The sequence below is a fragment of the Zosterops lateralis genome (assembly GCF_965231275.1).
Source record: "Zosterops lateralis genome assembly, chromosome: 3".
Lineage (NCBI taxonomy): Eukaryota > Metazoa > Chordata > Aves > Passeriformes > Zosteropidae > Zosterops > Zosterops lateralis.
In genome coordinates this window covers 52031054-52051127 of record NC_139764.1, presented here as the reverse complement: position 1 = coordinate 52051127, position 20074 = coordinate 52031054, and the positions used below count along the sequence as shown (strand labels likewise).

General features: G+C 42.4%; 1 protein-coding gene across 3 annotated transcripts in view; it reads right to left on the bottom strand.

Moving 5' to 3' along the window:
- The window catches only part of PHACTR2 (phosphatase and actin regulator 2), a 103458-nt gene that overhangs the window by 62639 nt on the left and 20745 nt on the right, over positions 1-20074 (bottom strand). The window contains exon 1 of one of the 3 annotated variants that reach the window (XM_083856082.1): positions 12564-13049. The exons of 1 other annotated variant lie outside the window; for it this stretch is intronic. In XM_083856082.1, the coding sequence (XP_083712208.1) occupies positions 12564-12606 (43 nt within the window). In that variant the 5' untranslated portion in view covers positions 12607-13049. Of the gene's footprint in view, positions 1-12563; positions 13050-20074 lie in introns of those variants that run through there. One more of the 3 variants, XM_083856084.1, reaches the window with a different exon arrangement.

Below are 20074 nucleotides of genomic sequence, written 5' to 3'. Positions count from 1 at the left end.
ACTAAAGGAAAGGGTCCCTGGATTGTGTCAAGGTACCAGGGAAAACAGGATCCTATTTCAGGTAACACCTGCTCTGAGGATGATGAAAAACCTTCAGATGTGTCCTCAAAGCTTCCAATCCAAACTGCTTCATCACCAACACCGCCTCTTCCTACTTCAGTCAGCCTCTCTGCTAACTTTAACATTCTGTTGTTTAAACCACGTGGGAATCAAAGGTTTGAGTGGACTTTTAATTATCTTTCATGACAACACAGACTTTTAAAGTATAATTGAATTTTGTGGGAAGTTTAGCTTTGAGAAAAGTTGAGGAGAAAAAAGTAATGAATAACAAGGGGGAAAAAAAGGAAGGATTACTATGGCACACACATTTTCTTCACACTCAGAGCAAGACAAAAGACTGTATTTGCCTAATATGCTAGGAATACCATGGTTTATCACTAATACTGCACACTTTTATGCAGTAAAAGGGCCAGCACACAGGCTGGGAATGACCCCTGGCTGGATTGTGGAGCTCATGGGGATGCACAGTTCCCTTCCTCAGCAGTGGCAGCACTCTGGGATCAGCACCTGCTCCCCAGGGAGGCAACTGAGCATGGAAAAACACAAACACAGCATATGAAGTGGCTCTTGTTATTCGTGCAGAGGGAAGTGCCTCTTTACTAAATACTCTGGAATCCATGGACCTGCACGCTGGCTTTTAGAAAGGACCTTTGACTCCATATAATATTTTAATAAACCCACCAATTTCATAACTAAAACAAGCTAGGGTGTAAAGCCAGGGCTAAATGTACAGTGCTAGAATACTGCCCCTGGTGTGCTTTGGTCAAGCTGTTGAAAAGAATGTAATCTCAAATTAATAGGAAGTCATAGTACTTGTCTGCATGTACCTGGATATTCTTTTTACAAGTACAAAACTCTGCTGGTAGTAACAGGTGAGTAATTGGTGAAAATACTGCAAGGACTGTAACTAAAAACCATTAGGTAGGTTTTCGTGCAAGGAAAAGTTCTCATCACTAATTTCACTGACATGCAGTTTAATACAAGGGGCTTTCTTTTCAGGCAAATACAGAGACAGTGGAGGAGATGCAGGGCTGTATCCACAGAACAGAAGCATCCAATTTACTTCTGATGGCAGCTATTCAGAACTGGGAAGGCCCAGAGCAAATCCCTACTATTGAAGGCACTCTTAACCTACCACATGTCCTAAACCTGCCTTATTCTACTACTGGGGAGCTCTGGGGAGCATTGCTCTATCTCTCACCTTCTCTCATGTACCCTTCCTACAACTACAAACAATTGCTACTACCAGACTTCTGGTTTCTGTATTTTATTGGACACAACAAATATTTTGAAAAATTGTCAGTTATCTTGAAAATTGTGCTAAGGACATTTACAGCAGAATATGACATCAATCCTAGTCAGATGCTAAAAACTTCGGTGAGTATATGTGACTCTACACAAATGTGCATCGCTCGGTCGGACTTCACTCATAGTTCCTGGGTTAGAAGAAAAACGCTCCTGCCAATGTGTCACAAAAAGAGCCATCAATATGATACCAACAATAAATGCATTGAGATAAACTAATGGTTGCTTTTCTCACCTAACTTTCTAGTAAGATGCCAGACTAAAGAGGGCTACTGGAAGTCCTCATAAAAGGCTTCCTATTTTACTACCCATCTCCTTGAAGCATCATCTCTTGCACCGTTTCAGCATTATCCCAGTTTCCCTCCCTTCTTTCTCACCTCAAACACTCTTTTTTTTTCACCCCACAAGAAGGACATTTTTAATCTCAAAACTTTTGCAACTACTCCTTATGTTAAAAAAATATTTTTTTTTTAAATGGCACCAAAAATTGTAGGTGCAAAGACTGAATTATAAGGAAATATACACAGCAAGACAAAATGAACCTCTCTACATTGGCAAGTTTTCTCTGCATTGACATCTGGATACATAAGTAATCACTTAAACCAGAAAGAATGGGCTCCATACTGATATTTTTTAATGAGATTGAAGTGCCTGCTATTTGTTTCTAGGAAATGGCTAATTTAATTAGCAGCTCTGCATTTGTTCCTCCTTTTCTCTCCACCCAGTCTTATTTACTGCACAAAAAAGAAAAAATCTAAACTGAAGGAAAGAAACCTCTGGGCCCATATATATGGAGGATGTATCAATTCTTAGGAGGTTAAGAAAAACTCATCTGTGCCACCAGACACCTCCCTGCTACATAAGGACACTGGTCTCAGTTCTGTCCTGCTGCTATATAGAGGCTCTCAGGGAAAAAAACAGGTTGCCAAATATGCCAACCAGTAGCATTCCCATCCAGGGACTGTCAGGGTGTAATGATGTTATCTGCTAAACCACAGGCAGGAAGGCTTCCCTGCAAAACTAAAGAAAGAATTAACCACAGCAGTAGGATAATTCACTAGTTGTCTTCAGCTGATTTCTTCATCACAGTGAACTCACCTAACAAGGATTTCATACAGCAATGCTATTTTGGTTTTTTGGTTCATCTCACCTTCTGGTGATGTTTCCTGCAATATTTCTCTTCTGTGGTTGAGGAAACCCTGAATGCAATGTAGGATGAGCTACAGAAAGAGAGAGAGAGAGCGATGTTTCCTCTACAAACAGATGCCTAAGGACAGCTGGTGGAAAGGTAAAACCACAAAGATCCATGGCATGACTTCAATCATTTGTGCTCATTTATGTCCATGGTCTATGACTTTCAGGCCTGACATGCTCCATCTGTAGCAAGGGAGGGGGGGGGAACAATATTCAATTATTTAATTATCAAACAAGACCCATCTTCAGGACTGATGAATACTCGTGGAAGATTTCAGAGCTGGGCAACACAAACCCTTCCAGACCACGACAGAGTGATTATCTCTGGCTTTTTTCTTACATGCTATCAGATCTTGCTGATTTTACACTGAAGCAGCTGAAAAAGGCTTGTACCTTAACAGGGCTGAGCTGCAGCCACTGCAGCCATTGCCAAACTAAGAACTGGTCTATGCAATAGATACAGTGTGCAATGACAGGTATCAATTTTTGTGTCCAGCTTCTCTTACTGACTAGAAAAACCTGCGAAGTCATAAGCTTTTCTTAATGGTTTAAAATGTATTCAAAATAATGCTTAGCTTTTTTTCAACATTCATGGATGTCAGCTAAAAAGGTACATTCTGTTTCCCTCTTTTTCTCCTTGAAAAATACTTAATCCTAGAGATCCAATAGTGACATTAAATACCTTTTTTTTTCCTTCAGCACATTTTTACTATGCACTTCAAACTATGCTACAGTTTCCAGGTGCATTAAATGTTTCAGAAACACACTGTTCATCTTGCTGGATCTGGCTAAAATCTGCTCTCCTCTTCTTCCCTGCTTGCCCGCGGTAGCAATGGGAAAATTAAATCAGCAGGAGGAGAAGTGCAGGGAGGAGTTAAGAGAGAGGTGTTGCTGTAAGTGTCCAAGATTCTTGTTTTTTCAGTTTCAGGTTTCTGAGAATTCCCCCAGGCTTTTCCAACACACACTTTCTTCCTCATTTCAGAATCATGTTCTCTCTGTAACATGACACAGTTACACGACAGGACTGCCCAACAAAAAGCTTTTCAAGCAGAGTGACAGTCAGGTAATTTCTGCAATGCTTTGTAGTTAATACCTCTTTTTTTCTTGCTGGCTCTTGTTTTGCTACAGTCTTATTACTTTCCCCTCCAGCTAAAGTATATATACTATTTCTGCTTGGTCTTTGTCCAGCTCTTAAAGAAAATGGCTTTATCCACAGTCTTAGTTGTCTACTTTACTGTTCATTCCCTTGCACAGACAGAGTCTCTATTATGTCTCACTTATTTCTTCCATACCCTATTTCTATGTGTCAAAAGCAGCAATATTCAAGCAAGAATAAACAACAGCATTGTTTTTCCAAGAGATCAAATCTAGTGTCCTCTCGTAAGAGTCAGGCCAGCCTTCCAAAACTTTCCTTCCAGAATTTAAGCACAGGAACTACCCTGCAATTAATGCAATTGTTTTAAACCTCATATGAATTTTTAGTACTAATTATTAATACCAATATTCTCCTTTTTTATCAGTCACTTGAACAATCTATGAGAATAGGAGAATCATGCATGGTGGTAAAATGTGTAAGGCAGTAAAACCACTACACCCTCCTCTGTATCAACATAAAAGAGGCCAGATTTTCAGTGCACTAGAACATTTTCAGAACAAGAATATTCTTAGCATCTGTGCCAAAACCAACACTTCCTTCCCCTCAGATATGCAATAAATCTATAAAACTCCAAGAAACAAACCAGTAACCTTCAGACACAGTGAATGAATTTACAGGGAAGGAAATGCACAGCCAGTTCTGAATAATTAACAATGAAATAAAATATAACACATTATAAATACATAATTTAAACACATCTAATTTCTTGGCAATGAACTGTTTGGGTTTTTTTCTCCTCATAAAGACAACTAGTATCTAAAAATCATTTCACACCACCTTAGAGGGACTTTAAGTTGTAACGTGACTCAAATTACTCGATTATATCCCACTAAATCTCTTTCATAAGCATGCAATGAAAGTGTAATTTCTTTGTTGATTCATCCAGGATCTTAGGGAGGAAAAAAGTGAGGGAAAAAAAGCCCACAGAGATGAGCTTCCAGCCTGGCTGACTTTATATTGCCTGTTATGACATAAATGCTTCAGGTAAGTTGATCTCTGGGGCTTATAAGCAAGGAGAGCAACTGGGAAAAGAGTGACAAACTGGACCCTCCCTTACTACTCACATCACACCATGTTTTTAACTCAGGAAGCTGCTGCTGACTGAAATTCACTTGTTAGGTGCCCAAGCACTAAAATCCCTTCAACAGTAGAGGTGAGAGATGTATAAGCCACACTGAGACTTTCCATGGCCACAGGGGCAAACATTGGCTAGGAACATGTATCCTGGGCATCTCACTCCCTACAGGAACTACAGCTGGGGCTCTTCCATGAACTCCTATTGCTCCAGACATCCACCCAACAATACTTACACTGGGATATGCCAGCAGAGGCTGCAGTCTGCTGAGGATGCAGACATGGACATTGACACATGGAGCTGGCTTCCCAGCTCCTGGTTTGAGAGAGAGGATCACTGATGCACCCGACTGCAGCAGACTGAACTGAATGCAAAGCCTGGCTCTTAGAATCACAGTCTTTGGGGTTGGAAGGGACCTTAGAAATTATCTGTTCAAAACCCTCTGTCACAGGCAAGGAACTTTCCACACTCTGGTTTCCAGGCTCCCATTGTGGTAGTTTGTTTCTTCAATACACCATCCTCTCCCTGACAGGCTGCCCTCCCATGAGGTTTCCTGGGCATTCAGACCAAATTTCATTCATGACAAATGCTATTTTACTCAGTTGATCTGACTACCAAGCAGAAGTTGAGATCCACATCACTTTCCTTCTGTTACCTGCACTTGCTCTACAGCCATGAAGGCAGAAGGCATGGAGAGCCAGCCCTGTCCTTCTCCTCAGCAGAAAGACTCAAGTGAAACAATAATCATTTAAGTGTGCATCAACAATGTTGCAAACCCCAGAAATAAAACCAGGGGTGACAAATCCCCAGTCAAGAGTTCACTTCCTGAGCTGAAGCTTACAGCAATAAAGAAAAGCTCTTAAGCTTGAAAGAGTCCCTGTGTGTCTCTAAGTCTTGTCAGCAATGTTTTAAGCTGAAAGTGTAAGTTATGATAGCAGTGAAAACATCAAGTTTCATCATATATCACAGTTATTCTAATTGTGCAAATCACTAAGTTAGCTAAAATCAATAAATATTAGAGATTGCCTGTATTTTTTGTGAATTATCTCTAGATCATAAACTACATGACCTGTTTGCACAGATCATGAAATAGTCCAGGCTTTAAAGCCCAAGCAAAATCCAAGGCCTCTGCACCATTCTTGAGCTTTTACTGGGCAACACATTAAAATGCTCAGATTTAGAAAATACAAAAAGGATTAAATAACACTGAAATGACTATGGTGCATCTGCCTGATGAGGATTTGCTGGCAGTTTGGGCATGGTCAGAGTGAAGACATCTTAAAACTAGTAAAACTAGTAAAAAAACTTAAACTAGTAAAAAAAGCCCATTCTCAGGGGTCAGGAAAGCAGGCTGATCTTTCGGAACAGAACTGGTTTTGCTCACATGGTTTCAAATGTTAGGACAGCTGTATCACAGCCTAACTCTGCTAGGCAAAACATCATTTTAATTCACATGAAACCAATGCAGTAATCAGAGAAGAAAAAGGCAACACAGGCCTCACCTTTTCATATAAAACTTCATTTTCACAAAGCTATCATTGACACAGATTTGGTATTAACCCTCTTGATGCTCTGCCACTGTTACGATTTTAATATGATGGACAGAAGTAAGTTCTGGGAGCAGGCTGTTTGCTGATGTATTTTTAAAAATTCATCAGTGATTGACCCAAGGCATTAAGAGCACTCAGCACTGTGTTTTAAAACAACTAATTGAGGGAAAAACAAACTCATACCAACATCAATTCAGAAGTATTTTTCTGCAATGTTACATTTTTTAAATCTCAAAAAGCTTCAGTGTCCAAAATGAATAAAGGAAAACTTTAAGGAAAAACATATAAAGAAAGATATAAACGTGCAACCCTTTTCTGTTTTTAATAGGCTGGACTGTGATATGATGCAAACACTGATGAGGATTTGAGAGCTCTTTGGTTTCCTCCTGGCTATCTTAGTGCTGTCCTGCTTCCTTGTGGTGTGAGTTTTCCCATTTAAACCAAGGAAGGAAATAAAAAGGACTGGAAAGCATTTTGAAATCTGTAACAGAAAACACCACCTAAGGACAAGGCTATATTACTCAGGAGCAGTAAGAAAGCCAAGGAAGAGGATCTAGGAAGGAAGGACAACTGATCCAAGGGGTGGCTGGGATCCAGCGGCATGGGATCAGTTGTCAATGGGGCTTAGCACAGGGGGCTCAGCAGGAAACAAGATCTTCCAGGAGCTTTTCATCTGGGGGAAGTATCGGGGTGGTCATCTGAGAAGACAACCCCCACGCAAACACAGCAGCCAGCAGGGCTCTGCCCCCTGCCCGGGAGCTCTCCTTCTCCTCATGGCAGATGAGGAAGCTGATGATTAACGCTGCGAACAGGTGATTAGCGGCCACCAAACATCAGCACATGGAGATACCTCAGCCAGCAGGCCGGACATGAAAGGTCACGTACCCTGGCAGCTAAACCAGGAGAAATTCTGGTCATCCGTGACGCAGCCACGGAGGGAGAAGAAGTGAGACACCAACCTGTTGAGCATCACACCTTTGTTTTCACACACACATGGTCCCTCTGGTGTGGCCGGTGCCCTGTGTCCTTATGAGACCCGTGTTCTCGGCCATGGCCCAGGCTGCAGGCTCATGTTGCAGCCTCCTCTGCAGTGAGGAATTGCTGCAGCTGAGGAGCCGCGGCTGCGGGGGCACCGCTCTGCTCCGGAGGATCACACAGCATGAGGCAGCATGTACACTTTATATTCCATAAACATGCTATACTTAAAAGGGTGCACAATTTTTTCCCTATAAATAGCAATTCATTCCACACGCTTACATTCAGACCCTCGCCAACAGCACAAATCAGAATCATGGTGTTGGGAGCATGATGAGACCTACTGCTTCCAGCAGTTGCCATTGCTTTTCACGTTTCAGCTCAAGAAACACAAGCACGAACTTTCAAAAAGAGGTCTTCCAGTTCCCATTAGTAGCAGGCAACTTCATGGCTACTCATTCTGTTTGAAAACATGGGGGTTTTATACCTTTGACAAGGCATCCAAAATACCCACTCCATCAGCCTGAAGTCAAAGGCAGATTACATACTTAATTAACCCAAATTCTAGAGCTGTCACAACTGTAGTCCCATCTGACAACATTGGTAGGGTGAAGAAAGAGTTTTCTCAAAAGCTGAAAAGTTTTGGATAGAAATTCAGTAGCAAATGAAAACAGTACACCATTATATTGTACTTAAAACTCTTGCATAACTTACAAAAGCATAAAGAAGAAGGGAAAATTGAATAGGATTCCCAATGTAGTCTTATGAGGGTTCAGCCTCAAAGTCCCCAACCAATTTAAATCTCAAGAAAAAAAATAAGGAAGATGAGGCTCTCTGCTAAGAATGTCCTTTGTGGCTGTGGACATATCATTTGAGGTTTCATGTCAAATGGAAGTTACCATTTCATCTCAATAGCTCTGCTTTCCACTTTTTCAAGTGCAGCAAAACCTGAAATGACCAGCTGATAGGTGTGTTGGGAGTAGTTCACTGCACCTGTATGTGCTTTGAAATGCCTTCCTGTAAAGTGCAATGAGTTTCAAAGTTCTTTCACTTTAGAAAGGAAAAATAGCCAGAGAAGAAAAATCAATTTCCTTTTTTAACCCTTTAAGAATTATTTCTCTGAGGGCTTTTCTGCACATTCAGAGTCACACTGGACTGAGTCAGAATGAGAATTTAGGTCTATGGCTAAGCATCTACATGTCCAACTCCTCAGGAACAGGAGGGCTTGGTCCTCAACAGTGCCCTCAGTAAGGCTCACAAGTAGCTACTAACACAGAGCACTGGAATAACTTCTACTAGACAAGTCTTGGAATTTCTCCATGGATAACCATTTAGTTTGTTTACCAACACCTAAAAGTGCTGAAGCAAATATTAGTTTTCCATTTCATTTCAGGATTATGACAAGCTTGCCCAGTTAACACAATTACAATTCATCTGCACAGACACAGGTGAAGCTGCTGTTTCCTTGTCCATGAACAGGAAATCCCATAAAGCCATGAGAGATGAAAAGCAGCAGTCTGAGAAACATGTTCACTTCTGACCTATGAGAATCATTTCACCAAGTGCCAAGGTCAACAAACAACAAGATCCTACCAGTGACTGCTTTCATCTCATGGGGGGAGCTGGGTGGGAAATGGTTTTCCTGTGCTGTTGAAGTACATTTTCATGCCCTTGAAAAAAAAATGTGTCTCTGTAAAGGGATGAAAAGCAAGCCAGACAGTTTGTGCTCTGTTTCTGCAAAACGTAAGTGAGGAGAGGAACTCTCCTCCACCCCAGAGCAAACAGCCCTGCAGATCACATCCTTGGCACAGGAGGCGAGCACAGGGGTCTGACCCTGATCTTCAGCTGGCCCCACTGAGCACCCTGACCAGGGAGCAAGAATTTCCCAGGACCTTCCCTTTGCAACTTGTCCTACCCCTTTCCATACCCTCTGCTTGTGCTCCAACTGCATGCTGAGCTGCCTGACCTATTCCTAGGAGCACTAACAAGGTCTGTTTTTACTGGAAATTTCATTCTTGACAAGGCAACACTACTCAAGGAACAACAAAAATCTTCTGTCACCTAACTAGTTCTGCTTTGAAATGCTACCTTCCTGATATGCTGATCATGTCTCCACTGTTGGTTTTTCTGTGCTACGGCTGATACTGAACTACCAAAGAACAAATCCAAAAAAAAAAAAAAAAAAAACAAAAACAAAAACAAAAACAAAAAAAAAAACAACAACAAACTGAAAAAAGCATATAGCTCTGCTGCCCTTTGATAAGCTGTAGATCAGAAAGTAGAAGTGATAGCTTTTGCACACAATGGCTGATAACCCCCAAAAGCACTCAACTCCAACCAGTAAATGGGGAGAGAGCACATTAATCAAGTCCTGCCAGGCGTGGGAAAATCAGAGAAGAGGAAGGAAAATGAGAAAGGATAATATGCACTCATCCACATATCTATACTGTCTATAGCATCTTCCCAAGCTCCTCTTGGTGTTTGCCCACATTTTCTAACCATGGCAAATAACAAACAAACTTTAAAAAAACCTATGTAAATGACTGGAAAGCTGTAACCTAGGAGAAACAGCAAAAGCTGCCTACGGACACCAACCAGGCAATCCAAGACCTGCTTTGCCATCTACCATTCATAGTTATGAGAGAGGATTAAAGCCCAGATCCTCCTGTCCAAAACACTTCAACACTTCAACACCCACTCACATGCAGCTGATGGCAAACTAGTACAACAGTATTGCTGAAGAAAGTTCCAATGGAGTATAAAAATCTGAAATTCTTCCTCTCTTCTCAGGCATGCTAATCCATCTGGTATGAGTCTACATCTGCCCAGTCGAGAAAGACTTCTGATTTTTATAATTAGATGTCAGTGCTGCCCTTAACCCAATGGGAAAGTGACACTAGGAACTCAATCTGCTTGAGTACTTCAACATATATTTACATTTCTGAGAGTAAAAGAGCTTAATTTAAAGGAAATCTTAAAAACCCAACCCTTAAGGACACTGGCTGAGGTCCATCCTGAGTATTGCATTATGCATATATTTTATCTCTTCTAAGTCACTCTGTGACGTTCAGGAAAAATCATTTCCTTTACATTGCTACATCAAAGTTCACTTTACCAGTTACCTGAAGGCCCCATGGTGGTTTACTAGTAGTGCCCTCCCCTGCACAGAGCCAACAGCTCCTCTGAGCCCTGCAAGGGCACAGCAGAGCTCAGAGGGCAGGGTCTGAGCCCTCCAGGCTGGCATGGTTGGGGAAAAAGGAAGCAAACAGGCAAGCAACTCCTCACAGCTGCTTTTGTGTGGCTCACTGGGGATCTGAATGCACTATTGATTCCGTAGCACTAAAACAGATTTGTAGCCCCTGCGTGTGCAAGACAGATATCTCCTTCAACTCTAATCTCTAGCAGCTGTCAAAGACTTAAATGGCTTGGAGCTGCGTGGCATGCCAAAATCAACGAAGATTTTAGGCCTGCTTGCCTAAAGGGCAACCCATGGAACAGGAACCAGTGGAAGTCATTCTCCTGCCCTGACACAGATGGACAGGGCCTCCCAAACTTCACAATGGATTAAGTGTCCAGACCAGGTCAGTAAAACAGACTAGAGAAAACAAATGAGTGCACCCCCAAGAATCCATGCTACCCAGAAACACACTTGCCTCTATGGTTTCTTGTTGAGGATATACCCTCCTAACAATTTCAACAGCGATGAAAGTGGAGTGGAATTACTCTTCCCTGAAACCTCCCAGAGGCGCTACCACTGTCCCATCACAATGCAGTGCTCTTAAAATGAAGATAACTAAAATTTACTTGGCAATATTGAGGCAGCATCATCGTAACTTACATCTTCAGATACCTGCCTCTTGCTGCTCCTGATCAAAAATTTTGGTCTCAATCAGGAAAGAATTCAATGGTGACTTTTTTTCTTTGAGGCGAAATTAGAAATGCAGCCCAATTATTGTTCATTATCATCCAGCCAAGTGAACACAGGCACCACAGTTATCCTTAGTCAAGATACAGACCCCCCCAAGGCAAAATGCTCTCATAATAGACTTTTGCACTTAAGAGTTTGGTCACTTTTTTTTGTACAGGAAGTTTAACAAAAAATTGTAACCAGTCCATCTGTTTCCTTACATCTGCTTCCCGATGACTACCTTGAAACAATCCTAACACACTGGCTGCCGGGTGAAACCTTCAACAGGATGGTAACATTTATTGGAAATGGTCCCATTTCTCTCTCATGCAATGTTTGACAGGTGAGAAAATCCTCCAAGGTTTTGACTGGGATGGTGTGACTAGGAATATAACAGTTTGTCTGAAAATCGCGTGTTAATACTAAAACTATTCTCTGAAATGGCCATGAAAGAAAAATAAAAGAGGAAAAGAGAAAGTTTGTTGCACTGTCTCCTATTTGACAAAACATTCCCATATTAACAGCAATAAGCAAATTAAGGATAAAGTTCAGCCTTCAGCATTAAAGCATCAAAGTCCACAACAATAACAGGATTTTGGGTTGAGGTCTTTTTCTTTTTTTTTTTTTTTTTTTTTTTTTTTTTTTTTTTTTAGTGGATGCAAAGGAAACAGGCATTGAGGAAAAATAGGCATGCAGGAATTTCGCAGGAAACTTCAAACCTCGCCGAAGTTAATTTAGATTCTACATCCTATTATTGTGGGAAGAGACCCACTCTGCTTTTCAGTAACTAAAACACACCGGGTTATCCTAACATGTCTCCAAACAACATTCCCAAGAAGAAGCTCGTAGTATCTCCAAAAAGTTGCAAACAACCAGGACTGCCTTATTTTTTTATTTTTTTTTTTTTGGGGGGGGGGATGGGGGGGCGGGGGTGGTGGTGTAGAGAGGAGAATCCGAAACAGTTCCACTCACCCGCTATTTATTTATTTTCAACAGTCTGCATACACATAAAATGTCCCGGAGCTAAAAGCGACCAGCTGGGCGGGTTACTCCGCCGCGCTCCTGGGCGAGCTGCCAGAGCTCCTTCCCTTCGCTTTCCCTACCAAGGGGAAGCCTTCGTCCTTCTTTCTTTACTAACGGGGAGCAGCCCCGGGGCGCGGGGGAGGCGGGGGGCTCGGCGGGGGCTCTCTCCCCGCGGGGCCCGCCGAGCCCAGGGCGGAGAGCGGCCGCTCCTCCCGTCCCGTCCCGTCCCGCCGCGCCCCGAGGGCACCGGGCACCGCTCGGGCACCGCTCCGGCAGCCCCGCACCGCCCGCCCCGGCCCCGCCGCCCCCGGTACTCACCGCCGGCCGGCTCGGGCAGCGTGGAGACCCCGGTCTGCCCCATGGCTCGGCCGGGAGGCGCTCACGCCGCCCGCGGGGCGCGCAGTCCCCGCCGCGGCTGCTGCCCAGGGCTCATCCCGGTGCCGGCCGGGCCCCCCGGCGGGCGGGGGGCGGCTGCTCCGGCTGCGGGCCGGCGGCTGCTGCCCGTCATCCCGCAGAGCCGCCCGGACACCGCCGCCAGCCCGGCCCCGGCCCCGGCCCCGGCCCCCGCCCCGCTCCGCCCCGGCACCGCCTCCCCCGCCCGGCCGGGGCTGCGCCGGGACCGCACAGCTCCTTAATGAATTTTTTTATTTTTTTTTTAATCAAAGAAAAAAACCTCCCCCTTTAGCTACACCTTAGGAGTTTGGGAAGGACGATGCGCAGCTGGCGGGGCTTCCCGCCCTGCTGGCATCCCGGTCCTGCCCATCCCCGCCCTGCTCCAAAGCGCTACTCCAGGCATGGAGTTATTCCCATCTCTCCTGAAGGTACAGGGGAACCTTGAGGCAGCCGCAGGGAGCGATCCCATGGCCCTGCTCGAGGTGCTGTGCTGTTTGGGGCAGTTTCCATGAGTGGAGTGCCCGGGCACGGCTGGGATCCTCACCAGGCTCCGGCTGAGGTCCGGAACTGTGCCCGACCCTCGCCACACACAGAGGGACATAATCAAAGATAAGACTACTTCTAGTTTTGAAAGAAAGAAGACAGTCAAAGACAGTGGTGTCCAGAGAGCACTCTGCCGTAACAGGTGACAAGAAGGGACAGAAGCAATTATCCAAACTTATGGGGAAAACAGACATTGTGCAGACAGCCCTAGGGCAAAACGAACCAATGATTAATTTGTCTTCCTTAAAGCATAAGCGTCATCCGAGCAGTGATACAAGCTTAATGCTAGAGCAAAGAAGTAACTGTTACCACTGGTGAAAAAATAAAGAGAGAAAAAAATAAAGTAAAAAATAACGCCCCCCCCAAAAAAAACCCTTGAGCATCTACTAGCTATTACTATGCAGTATCTAGAAATAAGCAAGGAGATGCATTTATATCACAGGAGGACACTTTAGGCTCACCTAAAGAACATCTATTAGCAAGACATGGTAAAATTACCATTTCCCAGTGGTCTGGAAATCCCAGAGGAAAGTCTTTGAGGGGTTGAAGTGATGTTTGGCCAGCTGATCTTTGCATGTGTTGGTACTGCGATGGTGTTTCAAGAGATGGAGAAGTGTTTTAGAGTGGGGCCCATATCAAGGATACAAAAGGAGCACAAGAAGTAGCTGCTGCCTGTGTCGTAGGCAGAAGAATTGTGATTGTCAGCTAATACATGGAAAATACAACTAATGCTAGTCTTCATGGGTTTTTAATAGAAAATAGGTCCTAGTAAATATCTCTTTTATTTCCCCATTTTATATGATTAGGCATTAAATTGCCAGAGGCTTGAGTGTAATAAACTTCTGCTAGGTACTTGATTTAGTAAGAGAAAAAAAAAGTGACTATAGCACAAAATTAATAAAGCACAAGCAGATGAAGAACTAAATGAAAAGCAGATCAATTGTCCAAGCAGCACTTGCATTTAATGAGGATGTTTCTGTTGATGAGCTGCAGGGAGGCTCTTCAGAGTTTTCATCAGGAATCTAGAGAAGTATTATTTCAAACAGCTTAAAAAAGACTAAATAAATCACCACTGGCAGCAATTTTAGACAGAATAAATATTAACAGAGTGATAATGAGAAGGAGGCAGTCACAGAGTTATCTGGATTATTTAATAAACTCAGATCTTTCAAACAAGTAAGTTTTAATAGGGTCAAAAAGCGAAAAAAAAAATCAGACTTGCAGGATGGAACAACAGAACCTACATGGCCAAGGAATGTATCTTTGAAAGTCACTCCATATGGGAGCTTGGAGAAATTCAACGTGAGCTCCTAGTAAGCTAGTGCTGGTAGAAAAGGGATTGATATGTACATACAGCTGTGCAAGTAGAAAAGGGTAGGTAGAAATTCCGTTACATTGTTGTGCTTTTTATCAGGCAAAAAGTGCTGTCCCGTGTCCAGTGTTGTCTGTCCCTTAAAAAGATGCTGTGTGATGTGAGAGAGCTGGAAAGAGATCCACAAGATAGGATGGAAACCACAGAAAACGGCCTCCAACGAAAGGTATGTGTAAAAAGCCACTGCACTTGGGAAAGACAGACATGTTGCATTTTAAGTTAACAGTACCCTTGCAAGGAAACAACAGCATTGCAACACTCCTGGATGTTCAAGTACTGAAGGAAGGACTCTTTGTCTGTCACCCCTAAATTTAGGTTCCATACAAAGCATAGTGTTGAAGACAACCAAGTGGGGCTTATGCAGAGAACCAGGCTGAATTGTGCAGTGGTACCCAAGGGCAAGGTAGATGGCTTAATGGTCCCTTTATCAACCCAAGGAAAGGCTTCCAGAAGGGTGTCTTATTGTATAGACAACTTCTGTTATTATTTTCTCAGGACTTTTTTTGCATGCGATTTGACATGTTCATTTTTCTTACCTTGAAAAATTATTTTTGAAGAGTTTGTTTTGAGAAACTCAAGTTACCTCTTTGGAGTGACTTGTAAACAGGAACATAAAAGTGTTCCTGTCTGCCTCTGGCGAATCTCATTAATTTTATCAAAGGAAATTGTGTTCCCCTCCTGCGTAAAAGCCCAGTTTACAATGCAAAAGTGTATACCATCTGTCTGCAATGATTCACGTGAAGCAATAAAGTCCTCAAAGTCAATTAGTGAGCTAAATAAATGAAATTTAGTTACCACATCCTTCATGTAATTGAAGTAGTTACCAATTTTTTTTGCATTAGTTGTTGTGTTTCTTTCTGGCCTTTTCTTCCTAAGTTACCTGATGGTGGCAACTTTCTTTTCCATGAATGGTAAGGGAAACTGGGCTGTTGAATGATATATTACATTTCTCATATGTAGAGAATATACATATATATATGTGTGTGTGTGTGTGCGCGCGTATATATATACACATACACACACTTATATATATGTATATACATACATACATATATATATATATATATATACTTATATGTACATAATTGCCTAACACTCTGCTCACAGTCACATGTGAGCATCCACACAAAATATACACATTTAATATCTGGTTGTCTGTAGGCTTTTATTCTGCAGTATGTCAGAGGTGTTCTCATCTGTGCATTGTTTCTTGCCATGTTGATAGTTGCCATGTAGAACAGTTGAAAGTTATAAAGGACATAACAAATGATTCTAGCAGAGATTTGAGATTATAGTTATGTAGATAAAATACACTTTTATTTGGTATACTTGTTTTTCAGGGTGTAGATGATCTTATGGAAGCTTAGGCTGTATATTCCACTTTGCATCTAAACAACTAAGAGGATAAGACACACAAATGGACTTGCAAGCATTTTGCAGTGTTTTAGTCTTCTGGGGTTTCTGGAAATCCACAATTCCAAGCAAAGCAAAAACAGGCAGGGGAAGATTAAGGTAAGAATTTCAGGATTAAAAAAGTTTCATGACCATTTTATCCAGGGCTCAGACTTGTTTAGTATTCAGGTGATCTTGACTTCTGTTTCAATGTCTATTCTTATTTATCCTTACTAGATCTTTGCCATTAGAAGCAGGAAAAACAGCTGGGCAGCTGGGCAAACCCATTCCTGGTGTTTGGCACAGACAGGTTTTCTTTCTGCTCACAAATTATCTCCAAATAGATTCTGCACTTGCAAACCTGTTTGCTACTCTAAATTATTCACCATAGAGGTTTTCAAAACAGTTTTGAACACTGGAAAGCAGGTAAACAATTCATGGCAGCAGGAGTTCAATAATTTATTACCCAGACTGTGTGCTAGGTGCCCTCAGCTGTGGGCCTCTCTTTGTGCTCTCTGACTCAGGGGTTTTACCTGTGCCTGCAGGAAACCTGCATAAAAACACATCAATATGGTTTTAAATGGTGATTTGGCTAATGAATGCTTATGGATCTACTTGTGTGGTTTTATCATCTGATCTGTAGCTTTCTTTTGTTGTACCCTTTAACTTAACATTGCTCTTTCCTATATTGAGTAACTCTTAGCAAGTTGCCCTGGGAATGACTTCTACAGACTTGAACATTTGCAAGTATGTTGAAAAATCTCCATTGTTGTTTCAACAACAGATCACAGTTTCTGTGATACTGTACACACTGGACTTTAAAAGTAATTTCCATACTGTGTGTGGTTGAAAGGCAGAAAACGGGGAAAAAATGGTCCCAACACAAATATTTAGTGAGTCATGAAGAGCAGATCTACTTCGCTCCGGTGCATATTCCTCAGCTTCAGAAACTGCCCTACACCCCCACTGTGCTTTCTTCCTACATTTCAATTTCTACGTGCTTCATCCCCAGCCAGTTCTGTTCCATAATATTTTTTAAAGGTGTTTTCTTTCCCTAATGTTCCTTAAAGACAAATTCTAAAACTTTAAATCCCTCTGAGATTTTAGATGTTTCCCTCTATCCCACACTTGTTGCTACTGTTTGTTTACTTTGCTTGTGATGATCTGGAGTCAGTTCCCTTGGTTCACTTCATCAAGCCTGGCCTATGCAGGAACCTTCATTTTCTCACAGACTCAGAGTATTTCACTAATTATTTGGAGTACTATTACTTACACGTCTATTGCTTTGAAAATTATCAGCTGCCTAAAGACTTCTGATATAAGTAGTAGAAGTGGTGTAGTGCAGATTTTGGAGAACTACTTGTATAATATAATGAAAGTTAAAAAATGAGAGATTAATCAGACCCATCTGACACAAGTGTTGGAGTTTTTAAATTTGAAATTATTTAAAGGTAATATGTTATAAGAAATGTGTGCTCTTCAGTGTTGGGAAAGATGAAACAGGAAAAGCTTATAAATATGATTGTCTGGCAAGAAATACTAAAGATATAAAACCTGTGAGTGAAATAGAAATGAAGGCCAGCTTTGAGATGTGATCATGGCAGGCAGGAAGACGGTGATTAGCTGGAGATAGGTTGAGGGATAGAAAACAAAAGGACCCAAGGATGTAACCCCTTTTCATCCTGACAAGGTATCAGGGAAAAAGTAGATAAGAAAAGTAGTCTTTAGAGTTTAGACTATAGGATCATATGGTAATATAGTAGCTCTCATAGGCTGCATGCAAAGTTTGTAGGTTTTGTATCTCTCACCGGTTGGTCACAGTAAATTAGAATATTCAACACAAAAGGAGATATAATGTATTGTAATAAGGTCCTCAGCCTTTTTACTTTTCCCCTCTTACCTCTCTTACCTCTCTTACCACTCTTAGCTCTCTTACCTCTCTTACCTCTCTTACCTCCCTTACCCCTGCTACCTCCCTTACCTCATACCCTCTCTTCTCTCTCTCTCTCTTTGGGGCATCCCTTCAGCCGAGGCTGGTGGCTGAAGGCAAAGCCCTCTTTACCCACGACCCTTGCAATAAAACCACATGTTTCTAGAATATCTCAGATCTGCAGAGTTCCTTCTCCCTGCCATCCACAGATGCCCCTACACTTCAGGAAAAGACTCTTGCCTTCTTTTAAGAAGGTCTAAGTAGTGTTCATTTGATGCTGGCAAAAGCTCCTTCTGTTTTTCTTTAAAGCACCAAGGGGAGCTGGCATACTGGATCACATTATGTCCCTAAGCCTAAATCAGATATTCCTGAAAAACAGGTGGAGAACCCCCCAGTAGGTGACATGGCATATTGCCCAAAGTCTGTAAGGTCACACCCTAATGCTTAATAATGTAAATACCACAGTCCTGATTTAAATTTTAAACCCTGAATTTTCAAAACCTCTTCTACATGTTTATGACTGTTAGTTGCAAGAACTCTTGATATTAATGTACTTCACACATGACCATTTCCTTTGTGGCTCACACTGACTCCTGGATCCCAGCACCTCCTATTGTGTGTCAGCACAGTGACAGCACAGGACAGAATTTCCTTTCCAGGCAGAAAATAACCATCAGACATTTTCCAATCAACAGTGTGTTTGTCACCAGATTTCAATTTTATCCAGGGTTCCAGATTTATGATGAAAGACAAAAAAAGGACTACATTAGAAACTATAAATAGCATTCTGCCTGTCCTAGTTCAAGCCACTGGGGAAAAAGAAAACAGTGGCGTAACAATGACACGTTGGAGTGTAGAGTTCCTCAATAGTCGGGTTTCTGCCAGGTTTTCAAAGGGTTTAGCTGCTGCTAAAGTTTGTATCAGTAGCTACAATAAACAGAATGAACAGGCCCCTTTACTGATACAAGCTGGCATGTCCCCAGCAGAGAAATTGAAGTACTGCTGCTAAAGGCAGCTGGAGACCTATTATTACTGCAGATCACCACCCTTCCTCTTCCATCTCTTCTCTCAAGGCCTCTTGCCCCTTGCATTGTGCTCACCATAGCAGTGGCACGGTACTGGAGGTCCCTAATTCATCATTTCAAGGAAAGGCTCCTACCAGCTGGACCAATTCCCCTTAGGCATTTTTTCTCTCTCCTGTCTGGGCCTAACAGCAGGCTCTGGTTACCTTCTGGCTGCTGCTGCTGCTGCAGCAAAGCCCAGCTCTCCAGGAGAACTTCTGTGCTCCCCAGCCTGTCCAGCAGTGCCTCCTCACTTCAGAGAAAGCAGCCATGATACTGATCCAGCTGCACTAACCATTTCCCTTAGAAAAACAGCTTTCTGCTCGTCAGGGCACGTGTGGTGGTTGCTGGCTGTGGCTTTTCCTCTATGTTTCCAAGCTCCTTAATGAATCACTGCTTTTTGGCACTGAGGCAAAATAAACACATCATTTTGGATGCCTTTGCCAAGTGTATGTACACTTGGAACAGGTTTTGAAGAGTAGAAAGCACAAGGTTTAATGAAATGTGCAGGCTGCTGAGTTAAAAGTTTCAAAAGAGCCAGAAAATATGAAACCAAGGGTCACAAAAGTATCATTAGCCCCCAAGTTGTTCAGACCTTGTGTATTTTCTGGAACACATGGAGGGGACTTACCAGTAGTGTATCCACTACAGCCCTCAACAGAAAAAAAGAGTAATAGAAAGCAGTACTAGGGTGCAGGATCACTCATCAGCATGATGGTTAGATGCCTACCTCTTTCCTTTCCCTTCCCCTTTCCATTTTTCTTTTCTGCTCATTAACTGATTCAGTGTAACTACACATAGCAAAGCAGAGTTTTGCACTGATGCTTCCAAGCCTATGTGAAGGGGAAAAGACATCCAACAAAAAATTTGGCAGGCATACTGAATGAAATTTCTCATCTGCTCAAGCCAGTGGTGCGTGCATACATTGTTTGGCCCTTTTGAAGTGCATCAGCCTGCCCATGACTTCAATAACATCCATTTGCTCTTGCTGACTTGAGTGAGAAATGAGAAAATGTTTTGAAAATGTTTGGCACCGGTGTTCTTCTAGTTCCTCTCCATTCAATTAGATTTTAGAATGAATTCAAATGTATTGCTGGACTATAATTAGCTCTGAAGGACAGAAGGCCACTGGGGACTG